The following is a 21,426-nucleotide window of genomic DNA, read 5'->3' as shown; positions in this document are numbered from 1 at the left end:
AGGCAAGAGCTACAAATCATGTGTTTACACTGCTTAAGTCTCTAGTTGACCCCTAAACTATGTATGCATGGCCGACTCCACTACAGCCAGCCCAATTAAAGCCAAAATGACTGAAGTAAGAGTTAAAATGCTGCGCAGGCGTCAAGAGTTTTCAGTTTCCCTCCAAATAACTAAATTGCTTACTAAAACAAGCAAAACAGATCAACACTCTTCAGAGGCATATTGCAGAATCCAAAGTCTCCACAACACAACATGCACAATTTCTAGGATACAATCCAAATTTCATTGGAACATACAGACAGAACAAAACAGGAAAGCATGACCCATTTTCAATAGAAAAGACAATCAACAGATGATCCAGGTGTTGGAATACAAAGACAAGGATTTTAAAGCAGTTATGTTCAGTGATATAAAGGAGACTGTGATCAAATGAATGAAAAGATAGGAAATCTCAGCAGAAAAAGAGAAACCTTAAAAAAGAAACTAAATGGAAATTCTAGAATGGAATACATAAATGTGATTTTTTTTTTTTTTTTTTTTTTTTTTTGCAATCTAGTTCAGAATCATTGCAGAATAGAAAGGACAAAAGAAAAAGTGAATTTGTAGATTAACACTAATTATCCCATATGAAAAACAGAGAAAAGAATACTTGGGAGAAAATTAACAGAGTTCTAGGAACCCCTTGGGCAACGTCCAAAGTTCTAGCATATACATAATTCAATATACAGTGGAGTCAGTATGGCCAATGAGCACGTGAAAGGATGATCAGCATCATCAATTGGAGCTCTCACACATTGTTGGGAGCATAAATCTTACAACTACTTTGGGAAAAACTCTTGCAGTCTCTTTGAAAACTAAACATATACATTCTCTATGACCCAGCTATTCTAATCCTAGGTGTTTAACCAAGAGAACTAAAAACATACCTTCATTAAAAAAAGCATATAAGATGCTCATAACCATTTCCTTCATAGTAGTCAAAAGCTGGAAACAGCCCAGGTGTCCATCAACAGAATAAACAAAACTGCCGGGAGCCGGTCCATCCTTGCTGTTTCAAGGGACCTGGCATATATGGCATACGGTTCTTAATATGTTTGCTCACCTTCTTGGCGCTGTGTTTTAACCAAGGTCACCTCTCCGAGAAAGGTTGAATCCCCAGGTAGGGATTTTCCCCTGAAGTTAGGGAGGGAATAAAACCCCTTAACTAAGTGCCAGGCGGGTAGTTAATCAATTTAACTACAAACAATCATGCTTAAGCTACATAATCTTTACTCCCTGGAATGGAGATAAGAAACGCCCTAACCTTTGTAATAGAGATTGATAGGATTGGAATCAACTGGTATAAATACAGATGTAACAAGACAGAGAGAGACAGAACTTAGAAGGAGCCAAGAAGACAGAACCTACACAGAACCTACAGACAGAAGAACTTCGCTGGAGAGAACATGGCAAAAGATCCTAGACTGAACCTGACTACAGAAATTGGCAAGAAAACCTGACTAGAACCTGGTGACTGAACCTGGCTGGAGATCTCAGACAGAACCTGGCTGGAGAACCTAGCAAGAGAACATGGACACAGAACCTGGCTGGAGATCCAGACCAGAACTTCGCTGGAGATCCAGACCAGAACTTGGCTGGAGATCCTGGCTAGATATCCTGGCTAGGCTCCCAGTCAACTGAACGCTGTCTCCATGTCCTTCCTTCTTCACCGACTCTGTCCGCACCTTTGGGAACCCCTGGACCCGCTGGGGCTGGACCCGGGCACAAAACAACTGTGGTATGTTTATATAACCAAATACTATTCAGCATTAAGAAGGACAAACTACTGGTACCACCTGTATGAATCCCAGGAGCATTCAGCTGAGTGAAGGAAGCCTTACCCCAAAGCACACATATGATTATATGGGTTTCTCATCTATGGTAGAAAAAAATCTCAGGAAAATGCTTTCCTCTGGGTAGTTGAGATTAAGTGGGATGGGGCCTGAAGGAGCTTCATAGGGTGGTGGTTCTATACCTGGATATGGGTTTCCATTGCTCAGGTATATGCATCAGTCAAAACTCATCAAATGGTATACTGTAAGACTTATCCATTGTGTAATATGTAAGTTTTAACTCAAAACATAAAAAAAGAATTGAATCAGTCTACTTAGTTAATCATGCATACTGAATTACATCAAAGCACTGTGGTGGGCTGATAGTTGGATGGATAGATGGTAGTGCTAGTAAGCATTAATGGTCGAGTCTATGGGTCTACAAGTGTTTGCTGTAAAATCCTTCCAGTCTATACATTTGAAAATTTCTGTACAAAAATATGGTAGGCAAAAGGAATGGAGAGCACTTGTTAACTTGGCATGCTGGTTAGGGGAAAATTGCTGCTGTATTTTCAGTTGCCACCCAATTTTCTCTAAAAATTTGATTTGTCAAACTTTTGATATACAGTTAAAAGGTCATGATTATTATACTAGTCCTATTGCAAGAGAGCAGTAGCGTAAATGTTGAGGTACTGAACATTAATTAAAAGGAAGTTGTAGTAACTACAGTTTGACCTGACCTAGGAAGTTTGGAATTATAACAAGAATCTCCCCTCCAGGCAAATTACCTTTGCAACCTATTTACCTGATGGTAAAATTCCTGTCAAAGCTAGCAGGAAGAAGTTAGGAAGAGATATCAGAATCAGCAACTTTTTCCGTGTACAATAGGTCCTCAAATAACATTGTTTTGTTCAAAGTCATCTATGTATAAAGAAAGCTAAGTGTCCGTCCTTCCCTCCGACCAGTAGCTATGATGCACACTGACCACTGGGGTGCAGGTGCTCAACGCAGGTGCTGCCATGATGCGCACTGGCCATTTAAAAATAAACGGCACCACAGACCTGGTGCCGACAAACCAACACTCGGCTTCCCCCAAGTGGGACTCAGACCCCGCCACCACCCCAGTGCGACACTCCACCAAATCGCAGCCAACGTTACCAAGACCCCATGGCACAAAATTTGGCGCCCAGCCCAGCCCAGCCTGGAAATGGTCACTGTGGGCGCCAGGTAATGATGTCTCATAGCAACGCCTGGCTTCCTCTCCCTAGCAACTGGCCTCCTTGCAGTTTCTTCAGCCCAAGAGCACAACTTACTTTATGGCTAGGTGCAAACATTTTACAGTTCAACCAAATGTCTGTGAAGCATTTTCATGTGCCTCATCTCATTTCATCCTCACAGAAGTCCTGGAGTAGGTAGATAGGAGACTCCGTAGAATCCTATTTTCTTTTCATTAGCAAGACAATGGAGATTAGGAAGTTTAGAAACTTGACCCGACTGAAAAGAAGTGAGAAATTGTGGAACTTGAAAATGACTTCAGGTTTTCTCACTGTGCAGAATATAGTCAAACACTGCTGCAGTTAAATACTTTACCCTTTGTTCTCCCTGCATGATCTACAATAATAGTCTGCTTCATGGTGATATTTACTGCTGTGTTCCTGGCAATTACCTGAAAGAGAAGTTGGGGTGCTTCACTGGGCTGGAAAAGTTTAGCTAAATCAGAAAGCAGGTCTAATTAAGCAATTTATCTATATATATAAAAGGCTAAGTTTACTCGCCCATGCGCGATGCATATAAAGCTCTCGGCGCCAATCGCACACGTGTTTCGATCTGTCATTGTCGATCGTGAATTTGGTTGACACTTCTATTATAGAGAAAGGGCAAATAGCAATATTAAAATATTCCTTCTAATTAATTTCCTTTCAATGTGCACAAATCTGTGCACCGGGACACTAGTTTCATTATAACATTGATTAAAAAAAAAAATTGATTCCTGTCTGAGGCCACTGTCTGCTTGGGATTTGCACATTCTCCCCACGGCTGCGAGGGTTTCCTCCCACACCCCAGAGCTGTGCACTTGTCTACACTGTCCCATTCTGTGAGTGTGGGGTGCATGATGTGTTCCTCAATGAAGGGCATCCTATCCAGGGTGGGGCCTGCCTGCGCCTTAGGCTGCCAGGTTCGGCTTCTGCCACCCAGGCTCCTGAAATGGAATGAGTGGATTGAAAATAATGATTTTATTTGTTTTTATTAATCTTTCTTAAATGTATGTATAGCTCCCAGTTATTTCAATGTTTAATATTAGCAGTGTTTGGGGTCCTTATTTAGAAGTTTAGCAATGGTTTTTTGACCATAAATATGCCATAGGAACATAACTCTTGTTTCTAGCAATTAGCCTGTGGTAAAATTGGTTTTGTTGAATATCGTTTCTCTTAAAGTTGCAGTTTCCAAGAACCTGTCGATTGAGTGAGGACTTACCAGTCGTATGTCTAGGAGATTACCAGCCACCATGACTATCTGGTCCCTAACATGTTGATACTTCCTTGGAAGTTGGCTGCCCCACTTTGCCCTTTCTTATTGAAATGGCTGTTTTTGACACCTTTCTCTTGAGCAGATACCTGAGAAAGACTACAGGTTAATGATCTCTAGTGATCATTTATTTACATGGAAGGCCAGTGCATCAGTCTTCAAACCCTCCAGAGAGCCAGTTGAGAGGAGTGGAGAGACAGCCTGAGGATTTTAGCTATCTTTTAGCATGATGTTTTTTGGCATGCATTTTTTGTATATTTTATAAATAGTCACAACTTAAAATTGGCATAATTCATAGGTTAATTAAAACACTTTGTTTGAATAAAATTTCTACATGGAGATTAATTTTACAGTGGCTTATTTAATCCTTCTAAAATATTCAACTAAAAGTTCTACCTTATTTTTGTCTTTGATATTTTCTTAATAGGTATGTTTTTTACATAAACTACAGTATAAACAGTAGAAGTAGTTTATCATACATATACTTTTTAGTTATAAACTATTTTTCAGGCTTCTAAAGCACTGAAAAATGAAACCAAACAATAGCCTAACTGGTTTGGCTCAGTGGATAGAGCACTGGCCTGTGGACTGAAAGGTCCCAGGTTCAATTCCAGTCAAGGGCATGTACCTTGGTTGAAAGCACATCCCCAGTAGGAGGTGTGCAGGAGGCAGCTGATCGATATTTCTCTCTCATTGATGTTTCTACCTCTCTATCCCTCTCCCTTCCTCTCTGTAAAAAATCAGTGAAATATATTTTTAAAAAAACAATCACTTTCCTGCCGGGAGCCGGTCCATCCTTGCTGTTTCAAGGGACCTGGCATATATGGCATACTGTTCTTAATATGTTTGCTCACCTTCCTGGCACTATGTGTTTTAACCAAGGTCACCTCTCAGAGAAAGGTTGTTTCCCCAGGTAGGGATTGTCCCCTGAAGTTAGGGAGGGAATAAAACACCTCAACTAAGTGCCAGGCGGGTAATTAATCACTTTAACTATGAACAATCATGCTTAAGCTACATAATCTTTACTCCCTGGAATGGAGATAAGAAACGCCCTAACCTTTGTAATAGAGATTGATAGGATTGAATCAACTGGTATAAATACAGATGTAACAAGACAACAGAAGACAGAACTTAGAAGACAGAACTTAGAGACAGAACCTAGACACAGAACCTACACAGAACCTAGAGACAGAAGAACTTCGCTGGAGAGAACATGGCAAAAGATCCTGGACAGAAACTGGCCACAGAACCTAGAGACAGAACCTAGTGAAAGAACCTGGCTGAAGAACCTAGAGACAGAACATGGCTACAGAACCTGGTTAGAACATGGCAAGAGAACCTGACTAGAACCTGGTGACTGAACCTGGCTGGAGAACCTGGACAGAACCTGGCTGGAGAACCTAGTGAGGGAACATGGCTACAGAACCTGGCTGGAGAACCTGGCTGGAGAACCTAGCAAGAGAACATGGACACAGAACCTGGCTGGAGATCCTAACCAGAACTTCGCTGGAGATCCTGACCAGAACTTGGCTAGAGATCCTGGCTAGGCTGCTGATCAACTGAATGCTGTCTCCGTGTCATTCCTTCTTCGCTGACTCCGTCCACACCTTTGGGGACCCCTGGACCTGCTGGGGTTGGACCCCAGCACTTTCCAAGCAGAAAAATTTCACTGAATATACTGTATCTTGGATAAATCAGCTTTTATCTAGATTGCTTACAGATTTTGTAATTAACTCTAATTTGAATAGCTAGCCATGTCATTTATGATTGTTTTACATTTTACGCACTCCTGGAAAATAGGGCTGTTTCTTCTAAGTGGTCTCCTGAGCATCAGCCATACTCTGGGTGCCTGAGTCAGAGGTGGAGGGTGGGCTTTCTCATCAGAGGCACCTGTAGAACTTTGAGGAAAACTGGCCTGTAAGTAAAGTCACACTTCTTCAAGCTTGCAAACAAGTGTAAGCATTAGGTTAGCTTTTCTGCCATAAAAGTTTGTGCAGATATAATTCATATACCATACAGTATGTCTATAGGATAAAGAGTATACAGTTCAGTGATTTTTTAACTATGTTCACAGAATTGTGTAATCACCACAATCAATTTTGGAAAATGACATCACCCCAGAAAGGAACCCCAGGCCCATTAACAGTCACTCTCTTTTCCCCCACCTACAGCATGAGACAAGCACAAGTCTGTTTTCTATATGTATGGTTTGCATATTCTGAAAGTTTCATATAAACAGAATCATATAAGTACAGCTTTTTGTGACTGATCTCCCTCACTTAGCATAATGTTTGCAAGGTTCATCATGCTGTAGCATGGATCAGCACAGCATTTCTTTTATGGCTGCATAATATTCCATTGTATAAACATACCACATTTTATTTACCCATTCATCATCTGATGAATATTTGGATTGTTTCCACTTTGGGCTATTATGAAGAATGCCTCTGTGAACATTCATTTGCAAGTTTTTTGTGGACATATGTTTTCATATATCTTGGCTATATACCTAGGAGTGGAATTGCTAGGTCATGTGCTTACTCTGTTTCATCTTTAATTGAACTGCGGACTATTTTCAGAGTGACTGTATCATTTTACTTTCCTGCCAGCAATGCATGAGATTCCAGTTTTTCTACATCCTTCCCAGTATATGTCACTGGTATCTTTCAGATGACAGCCATCCTCATGTGTGAGAAATGTTATCTCATTCTTTTCACTTTCTTGATGGTTTCCTTTTGAATGCAGGACTTTTTTAATCTTGATGAGGTCCAATTTGTATATTTTTCCTTTATTGCTTGTACTTAGATATCATTTCTAAGAAAGCTTGCCCAACCTAACATCATAGAGATTGATTCCTGTTTTCTTCTAAGCATTTTATAATTTTGTTGCTTACATTTAGGTCTATTTTGAGTTCGTTTTTGTGTTAAGGAAGGGCTCTAATTTGCATGAGAATGTCCAGTTGTCCCAGCATCACTTGTTGAAGAGACTATTCTTGGCCCATTGAATGGTCTCAGCACCCTTGTCAAAAATCAGTTGATCATAAATGCAAGAGTTCATTTCTGGGCACTCAGTCTGTATTCTGTTTATCTACGTGATTGTCCATGTACCATTGTCACACTGCCTTGATTATTGTAGCTTTGTAGTAAGTTTTGATATTAGGAGGTGTAAATTTCTCCAACGGTATTCTTTTTCAAGACTGTTTTTGTATGTTTGGAATCAACTTGTCAATTTTTGTTTTTAAAAAAAGCCATCTGTGATTTTAATAGGCATTGCATTGACTCTGTAGAGCTTTAGCTTAATTTTCGAGGTTAAAGGCAGTGTGCCTGGAAGTGCATATGTTTAAGGAAATAAGCCAGCCCACATCCTCAAATCTGTGCAGGAGGGAACAGGCCAGGGACAGTGTTTCAGACTCTCCTTCCTCTCACAGGCAGGCTAATAGGAAAATTACTGTTTAGATAGTAAACACAGATTGCTGGGAAATCCTTGTGTAGTTCGCACCTTTTACAGCAAAATATCTCACTCTCTGCCTTCACTCAGTCATACTTGACTGTAAGTTAATTTTCAGTCAAAGGAAATCTTGTCATAGCCAACTTTTTTGGACTGTTTGCGAAAGTGTGCTCTTAACTAATAGTCATGGGGTGGAGGTAACCATGCGCCTGCAGTATTCTGTCAGCACTGTGTCTGTGGTGAACAGGCTGGAGACGTCGCCCTCACTACCTTCTCATATGTGAAATCGCCACAGGTCCTGATTGTCACTTTGTCCTTTCTTCCTCTTCAGGCGAGGCTTGAAATCTGTGCGCTGAGGGACACTGTGGCTGTCCACCTGACGCCTGAAAGCAGGTGAGACGCTGACAGCCCTTTCTGAGTGTTTGCTAAAAACAGAACTGTGTTACTAGTATATAAAGTCCTTTGAAAAGATAACTGGTCAGAGTGAATGCACATGATTTTGTATGTGAAAATGTTTATATTTGATTGATCAAATTTCTAGTTAAAAAGTAGACATCTATACTAAGCCACGGATTCCTAAGACTGGTTCTTTGTAGCATAATATAAAGGGAAAAAGATGTAATATAATTTTACATTTCTCATTCTGTAAGGTAAATGGTAGTCTCATAAATGATGGAACAGAGCATCACATTCTTTAGAAAGGAGAAAATAAGAATTGAGTCTATTCATAGCAGGCCTTTCAGGACAGTTCAAACATTGTGATCGTCAGCACAAGAGGAAGCCTTGTGGTTTCTCTGCAAAATTCTGTAGTGGAAATTTGATGATAATTTGTAGCTGTTTTGAATGAAAGTCAGGATTTCCTATCATTGAAATATCAGTAGGTGAACTGAAACAGCACTGACTACTTGCTTTTACAAAATTGTTTACTCCACTGGCAACATTACCCAGGAAATGCTGGGCAATGCTGTTAATGTGCATGAAAAGCCAAGTAGTAGACAAATGTTTAGGGTCTTTGTGCAATGCACATATTCCTTCATGTCCAGCTTTTGATAACATGGCTTTTGCCATCATTCTTACTGCCATCGTTACAACGGAAAGACCTCTAAAGTTGTTTTCCTGACACAGTTAGCTTCTTTTTCCTGTTCATCATGGCCAACTAGAGCCATTTCTAGATGACTCCCATGTTATTTAACCACACCTTTTCCCAGTCATTGTTTTTTTTTTAACACTAAGTACTAAATAACAGATGATAGAAAGCATTCGTTCCATATTTGATGTGTATGCATGCCTTCTGTAAGTACCTATGTAACTCAACCCTTCATAGCCCAGGTTCCTCGTTATAAAAGGAAGATAATAATACTTTATAGGCAAAGTTTTGGAGAAATTAAATGAGACAATATGTCAAGTCACCTTCTAAACTTTCAGTGCACTACAAATAATAGGTTGTATGTTCTTCATCATCATTATTGTCATAATGTAAAAATAAAGAATAGTAGCATCATATGTATGATTAATGGAAAAGAGACAGGAAATAGGATGATTATGGAGATGTGCAGAGAGTCCCTTGATGTCAGGAGAGACGAGAGCTGGTTTTATATTTTGAGGTTGCTGAGTGTGCCCACAGCTAGGCTGTCCCTGCACCCATACCCTGCTCCACCAATAACAACTGAAGGGATCAAGTGCCATTTTTTATGACTGTGTTGGGACTGTGCAATCACTCTATATATTGCTAGGACACCTGTCCCTAGTTTGGGAAATTCTGCTCAGAAGTTCTTTCCTGGTATATTGAGGATGTTTTTATAATACAAAATCAGAGACCACTTTAAAGTCATGAATAATTACATTTATTTATTCACCTTTCTCTTAGTGAACGGTAGAGCATTGGCCCACACACCAAAGGGTCGTGGGTTCAAATTCAGTCAAGGGCATGTATCTGGGTTGCAGGTTCAAACCCCAGCCCCGGTCAGGGTTCATGCAGGAGGCAACGAATCCATGTGTCTTTCTCACATGGATGTCCTTCTCTCTCTCTCTCTCCCTACCTTCCTCCTTCCCTCCCTCCTTCCTTCCCTCTCCCTTCTTCCTCCCTCCCACTCTCTCTAAAAATCAATGGAAAAAATATCATTGAGTCAGGATTAACAAATAAATAAATTCACTTTTCTTTTTCATGAAATGAAATAATGATAACTTTAAATATATATATATATATCCATTATCCTAAAAATTTTAAACATAATAATAGCTAAATTCTATTTTTAAAAAAACTGTTCAGTCATTATAAGATATTGGCTGTAAATCTGACCTAGACACATCAATACTATAAATGTCCCCATTTGTGTAATCTTTCACAGGATCATATTTCTACTTAGTTTTCCTTCCTTTCTGACCAGTTGCTTTATCTAGAGTTCAGTTTTGTTTTGAAATAAAGACTTTTTTGAAAAAGTAAATGTCCTCATTTAACTTTCACCAACCAAATTGAATAGCATCCTTTTATAAAATTCCATTTTTCCTTTAGTTTTTCAAGTTCTGTTTCATTTCCTAAACAAGTTTTTGACCCTGCTCCTGCAAAGCCTCTGGAACTAGACCTTCACTTTTACTTTTTCTGTTGTTTTTCACTTGTGCTTTTTCTCACATACCTACATGCTTCCCTGTTCATTCTAGTTTCTTCATGTTTAAGAGGTCCTAATGGTGCTCTAATCCCCATGAGAAACGGCAGTGTTTCAGCTCCGTGTTGCTGCTTGTGTTCCAGGTCCAGTTTTAAGCAGGCTCTGGAAGCGCTGCCCCAGCTTTCCAGCGGAGCAGACAAAAAGTAAGTGCTCTGTGCTTTCCTGGGAGCCAGGCAGACATGCTGAGCGCAGTGCGGCTACCTGAAAGTACTCTTTCTAAAACAATGACTTGGATTTAAGGAAGAGCAGTATTTAGTAGCCCTTCGTAGTGTGCATCATGCTAGCTGTGCCTTGCTTGTCTCCCAGTGGCAGAATATGGAAAAACCCTTCTTCTGGCTTTATGGCAATTTAGAAATTAGTTATTTTCTTGGTTTAAGTGACTAGTATAGAAAACGTCATAAGAAAGTTTTTTTCGACTCAGTCAATTATATCTCTCTTAAATGTTGAAGAAGATACTACTTAGAAATTAAAAGAGAGGACAGCGTAGTAAAATGCAGGGCCCAATGATTTGTACTCTCCATATATAAAGTATTAAGAGAGAATAGTTTTGTAAATATGATATAATGAAGTTAGATATGTTTCACTAGTGCTATATTGATTATCTCAGTCTGAATTTAAACTTTGTTACTCATGTAACAGGAAATTCTGACCTGAGACAAAAATCTAGGCCAGGTCAATTTCATAAATGCCCAGCCGACCCTCAGCTGAGGCAGTGGAAACATTGTAGATCTTTGGTCCTCCAAGGTAACTGAAGTCCACCCACCTTTGCATTTGGCTGATCAACCCCTAAACAAATACTTATGGGGGTGATCAAGTACATGATCCCTGGCATCTAACACAGGTGATGTTGTGCAAACTTAAAGGGCAGAGAGAATGCACGGGGTTGTCTGACAGTAGGAGTGTCATGGGGACACGTGGACTGGGCGGGAAGAGTCGGCAGCAGACCAGTTCTTTTGCTTGTATGTTCCTGTGTATGTTCCTGAATGGGCAAGTGATGGCTGTGCAGTGTTCACACCTACAACCCTTTCTGCCAGTTTTTTACTTCCTTTTTCTCACACTAATTCTCAAGCTCTATCTGAATTTATGACAAACTGTGTTCATTTATTTAAAATAAATATGATAAAAGATTAAAACAATTACCATTATTTTTAACATATAGAACATGGCTCCAAAGGCTAGTGCTTTTTGCAGGGAGTCAAGAAGAACAGTCACTCTATTATAGTCCTGGGTGGACTGTGTTCTAGATCTGTTGGTACAGTGTCCTAATACTGAGCATTGTCAACCCCTGAAATAATCTCTGGATCCCAGTAGCAGTAAGCCCACTTCTTGGTTGCTTCATCTGAACCAGATGAATCTAAGATCCCTTCTGGACTTAAAATTACATGGACAAATCAGATCAATTAAGAAAACAAAGTGACTTGTAAAGCAGTAGAATGACTTGCCCAGTGGACTTAGAAGTAAACCTGATTCCTCTGGCTTTAGTTCACCACTTGCCAATATTTGTTAAAGACAAAAATACAAAAATAAGAGGAACAGAGACTAGACAAATTATTGCCCTAGGGTGGGGGTAAAGGGGAAGGTGGCTAAAAGGGGCAGCACGAGAGAACTTGGAGAAGGATGGACCTGTTCTGCATCTGGTTATTTGAATTGTTAGTCTGCTAAGTGTTTAGCAGCATTCATAGAACTATGTGCCAACAAGACTACATTTTAATTTTTGAAAAGTGAATGAAGAAAATGTACAGGTGCAAACAATCCGTTTTAGGGAGGACTCTAATCTTGGGGAAGGGCACAGGAGAGATTTTTATATATAAACATAATTAAGTATCTTCCTTTTTACTCCTTTGATTGACTGATTTCGTTACTGAGTTGAATCCATCGATAAATCATGCAGTTGGCTCCCATGCGTGTTTTCTTATATTGCTGGACAAGCTTCCTTCTGTCGGCTGTAAATAGTCTCTGCTCCTGCAGGTTACTGGAAGAGCTGCTGAACAAGTTCAAGAGCAGTATGCACCTGCAACTCACCTGTTTCCAAGCTGCTTCTTCAGCCTTGATGAAAACATAAATGCCTCCAAAGTAAGGGTCATCCAAAGATAACAAGTGATGAAGTTATTCTTTTTAAGTGCCCTAAAGGTATTTGTATATAAAGCATTACATTTGCAGTTTTTCTCCTTTTTTCTCTCTCCTGAATTAGTAGCTTAGAAAGATGTTGGTATATGTTTTATTTCAACCATAATGCCCTTGTTTGAAATGCCAAGCTTATTAAGAAATACACAGCTTTAGGCTTTTGGCTCGGAGGAGGCTCAGATGCAACTTTCTTTGGTCGTCCCGAATCCGGGTTCATCCGACACCAGCTGCCTCCACCATTCCGCCGAAGTTCAAGTCAAACTCGTATACCTGTGGTGCACCGGTGGGGAAGTGGGTGCCACATCTGCTCTGGACCCCAAGATTGACCCCCTGAGCCTGTCTCCAAAAAAGGTTGGTGATGACGTCACCAAAGCAACCAGTGATTGGAAGGGTCTGAGAATTACAGTGAAACTGACCATTCAGAACAGCCACGCCCAGATTGAGGTAGTGCCTTCTGCCTCTTCCCTGATCTTCAAAGTTTTCAAAGAACCGCCAAGAGACAGAAAGAAGCAAAAAAACATTAACCACAGTTGAAATATCACTTTTGATGAGATTGTTAGCATTGCCCGACAGATGCAGCACCGATCTATAGCTAGAGAACTTTCTGAAACCATTAAAGAGATCCTGGGGACTGCCCAGTCTGTGGACTACAATGTTGATGGCCGCCACCCTGATGATATCAACAGTGGTGCAGTGGAATGTCGGGCTAGTTAAGAACTACAAAGGAAAATATTTAAATTAAAGATTATTTGATAACCAAAAAAAAAGAAAGAAATACACAGAATATTGTCTCTCTTAAGCATGTTAACCATTGTAGCCAATAAAGAATGTCTTCAATGGAATATGTAATTTAGTTGACATTTTTTCCCTAAACATCTTTACTCAACATTTTCATTAGCTATATAACTTTTTATAGGTCTAATGTTAACACTCAGAATAAATATTTAAATTCCAGTTTACCTTATGTTTGTCTAAGCATCATCGGGAAGCTTTTGGCAGGTGTTCTGCTAATTATCTCCTTGATTAGAGCTCACCGTATGCTAGGCACTGTGCTAAATCATCTCACAGCACTTCCGGCAAGCTTTTGAGGACACTGCACTGGTGGTATTTTGTTTATGTCACAGATGAGGTGATTAAGGCTTAGAGAGCAGTTGGTGGCTTCTCTAACACTCAGAGTTGTCTGGTTCATGCTCTTTAATTTCCCCACAGCCAGCTCTTCCCGCTGGCTCTCCACCAGTGACTGTGGCTCAGGGAAGCACTCAAACGTGAGAGGATAATAAAATATAAGTAAAATAGGAACAAGTAAGTCCTTTCGTAGCTCAGAGGATGGAGGGTAGGCACATAAAATCCCCATACCCAAATGAGGTAGTTCAAGGATTACTGTTCCAACAAGTCAAGGGCAGTTCTTGGAAGAAAGGGGAATTTTAAGAGCATTTGAGCTACAGAAGAAGTTAATGGTTAAGAGGAAATGGCTGAATACAGTGTAAGCAGAATTCTGAGAGATTTGGAGCAAATTTACATAGAGGTAGCCAAGAAAAAAATTGAAGTTAGGTAAAGGTGTTTGCTTTCACATCCAGGTAGCATTGGGGTTTAGCACATCCACATCCATGTGGTCAACCTTGCCACTGACAGTTGGCACAGTGGGCCTCGCCATCAGTGCTGAGGAAGTACTAGGAGCAGTTTGGCTTTACTACGACTTTCTGTATCCGTGTACATGAGAGTGGCATGCTCTGGAAATGACTCCAGCATCACAAACAGAACAGTTGCTGCAGCCCCTCCCTGCAGCATCCTCCTGTTTGTCAGCCTTGGTGCAGGCTTCCTAAAAGGGATGGAGGGCAAAGACTACATTTCAATTCTAGACTTGGTAAAAGATGGCCTTGTGTGTTTCTGTTTGGATTATGTGGTGTGGGATGTTTTTATTATGAGTTGCATAAGGATATTATAATGTGTTTTCCAAAAATTATCATAAATCAGCAGCTTTTAAGTAAAGGTTAGGTTTCTAAAATAAGTAAAGTTAACTGTATTTTATTTAATACTAGAGGCCCTGTGCACAAAAATTTGTGCACTCGGCGGGGAGGAGGGTGGTCCCTCAGCCCGGCCTGTGCCCTCTCGCAGTCTGGGACCCCTCGGGAGATAACTACCTGCTGGCTTAGGCCTGCTCCTGGGTGGCAGAGGGCAGGCCCAATCCCTAGGTGCAGCCCCTGGTCGGGCTCAGAGCAGGGCCGATTGGGGGGTTGGGGCACCGCCCCCTGTCATGCACAGAGCAGGGCGGATTGGGAGGTAGCAATGCCACTCTCAGTCACGCTCAGGGTAGGGCTGATTGGGGGGTTGGGGCACCACCCCCTGTCACACTCAAGGCAGGGTCGAATGGGGAGGTTGTGGCGCCACCCCCTGTCACGCACAGAGCAGGGCCAATCAGGGGGTTGAGGAGCTCCCCCCTGTCACACACAGAGCAGGGAGGATCAGAGGGTTGGGGTGCCGCCCTCTGTCACCCACAGAGCAGGGCCGATCAGAGGGTTTGGCAGCTCCCCCCGTCACGCACAGAGCAGGGTCAATCAGAGGGTCGGAGAGCTCCCCCCTGTCACGCACAGAGCAGGGTCGATCAGGGGGTTGGGGAGCTCCCCGCTGTCACGCACAGAGCAGGGCCCATCAGGGGGTTGGGGAGCTCCCCTATGTCACGCACAGAGCAGGGCCCATCAGGGGGTTGGGGAGCTCCCCCCTTGTCATGCACAGAGCAGGGCCCATCAGGGGGTTGAGGAGCTCCCCCCGTCACTCACAGAGTAGGGCCGATAGGGGAGTTGGGGCACCGCCCCCTGTCACACACAGAGCAGGGCTGATCAGGGGGTTGGGGCACTGCCCCCTGTCACACACAGAGCAGGGCGGATCAGAGGGTTGGGGCGCCACCCTCTATCACCCACAGAGCAGGGCCAATCAGAGGGTTGGGGCGCTGCCACTGTCACACTCAGGGCAGGACTGATGGGGAAGTTATGGCTCTACCCCGTCACACACAGAGCAGGGCCCGTGGGGGGGGTTGGGGCGCCACACCCTGTCACACACAGAGCCGCAGGGTGATCATGGGGTTGGGGAGCTCCTCCCTATCAGGCACAGAGCAGGGCCGATCAGGGGGTTGGGGCACCTTCCCCTGTCAGGAACAGAGCAGGGCAGATAGGGAGGTTGTGGCCCCGCCCCCTGTCACACACACAGCTGCAGGGCAATCAGGGGGTTTGGGCACTGCCCCCTGTCACTCTGATCCCGGTGCCAGGAGGCCTCTCAGCTCCGCTGATCCTGGTGCTGGGAGGCATATTACCCTTTTACTATATAGGATAGAGGCCTGGTGCACATGTGGGGGCCGGCTCGTTTGCCCTGAGGGGTGTTCTGGATCAGGGTGGGGGTCCCCACTGGGGTGCCTGGCCAGTCTGGGTGAGGGGCTGAGGGCTGTTTTCAGGCTGGGACTGAAGCTCCCAACCACTCCTTTTTTTTTTTTTTTTTTTTTTTTTTTTTTTTTTTTTTTATTCTGGGCCTGCTTTAGCTCTGAGGCTCCAGCTCTTAGGCATCCACTGCTGAAAGTAGGTATCTGGTTTGTTTAGGTTCTATAATCGAAACTCTGTATCAACTCCAGCTCTGAGATCCCGGCGGGCTGAAAGCTGGTTTCTGGGGTTTTGTTTAGCTTCTATATTTGTTACAATGTTTTTTAAACTGCAGGCTCAGAGGCCAGCAAGGCAGGCGGGGAACGTTGGAGTCCTCCATCACTGAAGCAAACAAGCCTCATGTTAGTTTCAAGCTGCCTGGCTGCCTGCCGCCATCTTGGCTGGCAGTTAATTTGCATATCTCGCTGATTAGCCAATGGGAAGGGTAGCAGTTGTACGCCAATTACCATGTTTCTCTTTTATTAGATACGATATGCTTTAAAATTATGCTTTATTATAGATTGAAACTTACATACATTTTTGTCATTAAACATTACCTAGCACCAGTATCATAAAGGTTTTCATATGGATTTATAAACTGCTCTGAAAATAGGATATACTGATACTTGACACACATACTTTAATTAAAACAACAATTGTATTTAACAATTGTAAATGATTTTAGCCGCTTTAAATGTGGATTACATCTTTTATATAGTGGAGTCGTCATGTTTTTTGTGTACTGATGCCATCTCATTTTCTCTTCACCCACATTTTACACTTAGTTTTATTGCACGTATCACTGGAAAGCCTGTTTGTACCTGGCTAGGTTATCCCATATAACAAAGACCTAATATGCTAATCAGACCGAACCGAACAACCTTCTGGACGACTGTCCAGACGACCTTCCAGATGAAGCCAGGGCTGGCCGAGGCTGAGAGGGCCGGCTGAGGCAGCTGGGGCTGCGAGGGCCGAGCCCCTCACATGAATTTGGTGCATCAGGCCTCTAGTAAATACATAACAATGAATATTTTACACACAGGATCTGGGTTCTTTGGGTTACCTTCTGTAACTTGGCTAATGAAAGCCAATAGGATTTCAAAATACCTTTCTCCTTTCTAGACCAGACCCATCAACTCTTGGGCAAAGTTAACCCTGGAGCTGGTCGCTCCATCTTCATCACCATGAGTGGCACTGTGATTGTGTTGCACTGATCATTGTTGATACTGTTGTGATTGTTATTTTGATCATATTTTTTAATATTCCTGTTTCACCTGCCTACAAACCCTTTGGCTAAGCACTGATCCCCAAGAGCCAGGACCACTATCTGAACTTAATTGCCAAAGAAGGCTAACAGAGGACTCATCACAGAGGAAGAAGGAGAACCAAGGAAGAATGGGATCATAGGGTCACAAAAATCAAGGGAAGAACAAGAATCACAGTCAGAAGAAAGAATCAGATGTTGTCAGAGTTAAATATTACAGATGTGTCCAAAGAATGAGTCCTGAGAAGTGTTTACTAGACTTGGCATTTAGAAAGTCATAAATGACTGGAGAGTGGTAAGGAAGAAACCAGAGAAACTTCACACTTTGGACTGGTTCTCTTGACTCACTGCAGGGGCTGCCGAGAGAGCTGCCTTTTCCTTGAAGAACGTATTTTGGCCTCAGCACATCTCCTGATGGTCAGACTTTAAGGCTCTTCCTCAGCTTCCTGCTATTTTTAAATTATCTTCCTAGGTATCTGGTCAATTCCTGTTGCCCCTGCCTCTTTGTCTGTTGGAATGACTTATAAATATTTATATCCATCCCTTTCTTTTTTCTAAAGTCTTCCCTTTCAAAATGCTTCTTAAATGTATCTAGTTAAATGACGGGCTGCTGGAATCAGGCCTCACCTGGATGTGTATCCAATGTCAGATGACCATGGAGTTGTTTTCTGTTCCATGTTCCTAGTGCCCTGCTCTCAGCTGATCCCAGAAGCCCTTCCATGAAGTACCATGTGCGGCAGCCAGTAGCCATTGGCCTGCCTCATTGTGGCTACTGCAGGTTCTAGCCAAGCAGCTGTCACCAAGTAAACCCTCAGGGAATATTTGTTGATTGTTACATAGTAGCAAATGTGTCACATTACCTTTTATATTTTTTAATTAAATATACACTGAGTGGCCTGATTATTATGACAACCTGACGTTTGTAGGCAAATTAGCTATAATTTCCCGCTGAAGTTGCTAGAGGGCCAGACCATTATAAATGTCTGAATAGCACAACATACCTAAGTAGCCTTGCTGATCAAGTTCATCCTATCATGTTGATGGCGTATCCCAATGGAGATGGCTTTTTCCAACAAGACAATGCACGATGCCATGGTGCTCGTATTGTGCAGGAGTGCTTTCAAGAACATGAGGGAGACTTTACCTTGCTTAGGTGGCCTCCACAATCACCAGATCTCAATCCAATTGAGCATTTGTGGGACGAAGTTAAAAGAGCCATCAGGCAGCTGGTTCCACAACCATCAAATCGCACAGAACTGGACAGTGCTATTCATCAGGCATGTTGTCAGATTCCTCGCATCACCTTTCAACATCTCGTGGAGTCAATGCTAAGAAGAATCGCTGCAGTATTGAAGGCAAAAGGTGGCCCAACGAAGTACTGATGGGGTGGTCATAATAATCTGGCCACTCCGTGTATACTTTACAGAGCTTCCACAGAGCTGGCTGTTCAGTAGCAGTCTCTATAGCTCCCTCCCCCTTTGCCTGTTCCCTAAAGCCCTCTACTCTCAATTCTTTTAGCCATTCTGATTCTTTTGACACTGACATCAATGTTTCTATCTTAACAGGTTCATATGGCTCCTTTTTAGTTCTTCAGCTTTAGTCACAGATGAGAACTCAGCTTTGTCATTGCCTCTATCACACACCCACATTTCTCTTAATCTTTTATTTTGGTTTGATCACAATTCAGTGTTCAAGTTATGCCTGTATAAATGCCATTCAGTGCTAAAGCAAGTATATACTAAGATCCTTTTGCTATTGTACTGTTTGTATTTTCTATGCATTCTATGTACTTTTCACTCATCCCAGACCTTCCTCCAACCAGGTTATGTAAATGTCCTTGTACTATGTTCAAATACTATGTTCATCAAGTTTATTTTGAACAGCCTTACCCACAGCCTCCTCTAGTTTGGACTGGGTATTCTGTAGGTCAGCCTCACACTTGTCATCTTGGGATCTCCCATCAATATTATCATCCTGGAAATTTTCTTCTGCCTGCTTCTCTTCTGTGTTGGACCATCCATCTGCTTTTGTGTCTCAGGCTGTCCTCGTTCTTGGTTTGCTCCCTCATTGATAAAACTCAATCTCTGGTAACTTTCTGAGAAAAAAAGTATATGGGAGGTAAAATTTTTGAGACCTTGAATATATGATGAAAATATTTATGATTGTTGGGCTGGATATAGAATTCTAGATTGGAAATCATTTTTCCTCAGAATTTGCACTGTTTCTCAAGCCTTTGCACTGTTCTCCAGTGTCTGTCTGTCTCTGCTTATACAACCTTCTCTTTTTCCTAGTTTTCTGAAAGTTCATAATGTTCTAAGTGTGATGCCCTTATACTCCTAATGGTGAGTCTAATGTTTTTAGATTCTGGGAGTTCTTTTTTGTATTATTTCTTTTACTCCCTCTCCCTCCTATCCTGGTCCTTTATAAAAATTTTAAAATATTTTTCCTCATGTTTTATCTCTTTTATTTTTATTATACTTTCTGAGAAATTTCTCATATTTATCATACAACCTTTCTATTGAGTTTTCATTTCTGCTATGTTATATGTTTTTTTTAATTTATAGGAAGATTTTTCTCTGACTGTATTATTTTTTAATATGTTTTTATTGATTTTAGAGAGGAAGGAAGAGGGAAAGATAGAAAAACCTAAGTGATGAAAGAGAATCATTGACCTGCTGCCTCCTGCATGCCGCACACTGGGGATTGAGCCTGCAACCCAGGCATGTCCACTGACCGGGAATCGAACCATGGTTCATAGGTCAACACTTAACCACTGAGCCATGCTGGCCAGGCTGAATATTCTTTTTTATAGAGTTTTGTTTATTTCTTATTTCTCTAAGAATAAGAATACTCTTTTAGAAGTTTTCTTCTTTCTGTATAGTCTCCAATTTATTTTATTCTTTTGTCTTAGATATTAGAACAAATGTCATAAGCTTTCTTCAAATTTCTATCAAGTTTTGGATACCTAATCATATTTAGCAGCGGTAGAGCACTGAAAAGCTGAATAGGATTGTATGCTCCATGCAGTAGATGGGTCTTACCAATTGAGCGTCAATCAGAGTGGTATGTATGGGCCTTTTCATTGGGGAATCCCTAACATTATAATTAGGTCATTTGGGGGGCCTGGTAAGATTTCCCAGAGAGGGTTCTTTCGATCTTATGCCTTCTGGAAGGAAGAAGAGGCAGAAGGCTTGGACGATCATTTTTGTCAGGGCTCACAGCTGGATCTGATATCCCATGATCTGCATTTACCTTCTTTGGAGAATAAAGCTCTAGTCTTCTGCTGGAGTGGGAAGATGGAAGGCATTGCCCAGCCCTGTGGAAGGAAGAAACCTGGGGACATCTGGCTATTTCTTAAACAGCCTTTAAACTTATCATTTGGTTTTAACTTTATCCCCACTTTCAGAAGTTTCCTTACCACTCATTCTTGAGCGTTTTAGGATTTTACAGTACAAAGTAGATTGCAGCTTTCTTTTACATACAGTACTGCCAATTTAGGTTCTGATGTTTTTAGATCTGCTAATTAAATTAGTTTCCACTTACTCATACACTTGGTTTCTAGCTATGATTTACTCTCCTATTCCTTTTTCTTTGTGAAGTTATGCTTTTTATATATATTTAACCATATATATAACTACATGTAGTTATATATACTACTCTATGCAGTGTATTTGCTGCACATATATAGATATATACAGTATATATACTGTATCTATGTTGTGTGTATGTGCATGCATACACACACACACACACACACACACACACAAACTGCACTGTCATTTTTATAGTTTTGGATAGACCTAAGCTTAATGTGTGGTTTCAGTCTGCCCTCTATAACAGAAAGTTCAGAGTAACTTTTGTTTGTTTTATCATAATAAACCAAACTGTTTACATGTGTATTGTCTTAAGTTTTGTTGCTTAGATATGATTGTTTGCTGTAACTTTTAAAGATTGAAGGGAATCTTAAGTGGAGATAAGCTGTGGGCCTTCTATTCTGATGACCCTACTCCCTGTCCCTGGATGCTAAAGGTACCAAATGAGGATTAGATAAAGAAAATAACTTTTATTCCACAATTAGGAACAACTCGTACAATACACCAATGATGTATTCTTCCTGGAAAAGGTGAAAATTGGATGTCTAGATCTCTTAATTTATGGGAAATATACACGGTATTGAAGACCAT

At 41.5% G+C, this 21,426-nt stretch overlaps 1 protein-coding gene and 1 pseudogene across 5 annotated transcripts in view; both read left to right on the top strand.

Annotated features, from left to right (window-relative positions):
• EXOC2 (exocyst complex component 2) overlaps positions 1 to 21,139 on the top strand; it is a 272,621-nt gene extending 251,482 nt beyond the window's left edge. For 2 of the 5 annotated variants that reach the window (XM_059688404.1, XM_059688402.1), the window contains exons 26-28: positions 8,116 to 8,177; positions 10,531 to 10,590; positions 12,416 to 13,338. In XM_059688404.1, the coding sequence (XP_059544387.1) occupies positions 8,116 to 8,177; positions 10,531 to 10,590; positions 12,416 to 12,509 (216 nt within the window). In that variant the 3' untranslated portion in view covers positions 12,510 to 13,338. Of the gene's footprint in view, positions 1 to 8,115; positions 8,178 to 10,530; positions 10,591 to 12,415; positions 13,339 to 17,264 lie in introns of those variants that run through there. The other 3 variants (XR_009451902.1, XR_009451901.1, XM_059688403.1) reach the window with 3 other exon arrangements.
• Positions 12,752 to 13,338, top strand: LOC132230642 (large ribosomal subunit protein uL11-like; annotated as a pseudogene).
• Positions 21,140 to 21,426: the final 287 nt, after the last annotated feature.

Source organism: Myotis daubentonii, chromosome 3, assembly GCF_963259705.1.
Source record: "Myotis daubentonii chromosome 3, mMyoDau2.1, whole genome shotgun sequence".
NCBI lineage: Eukaryota > Metazoa > Chordata > Mammalia > Chiroptera > Vespertilionidae > Myotis > Myotis daubentonii.
The sequence above is the reverse complement of the archived record's forward strand: the minus strand, read 5'-3'. Positions and strand labels throughout refer to the sequence as shown.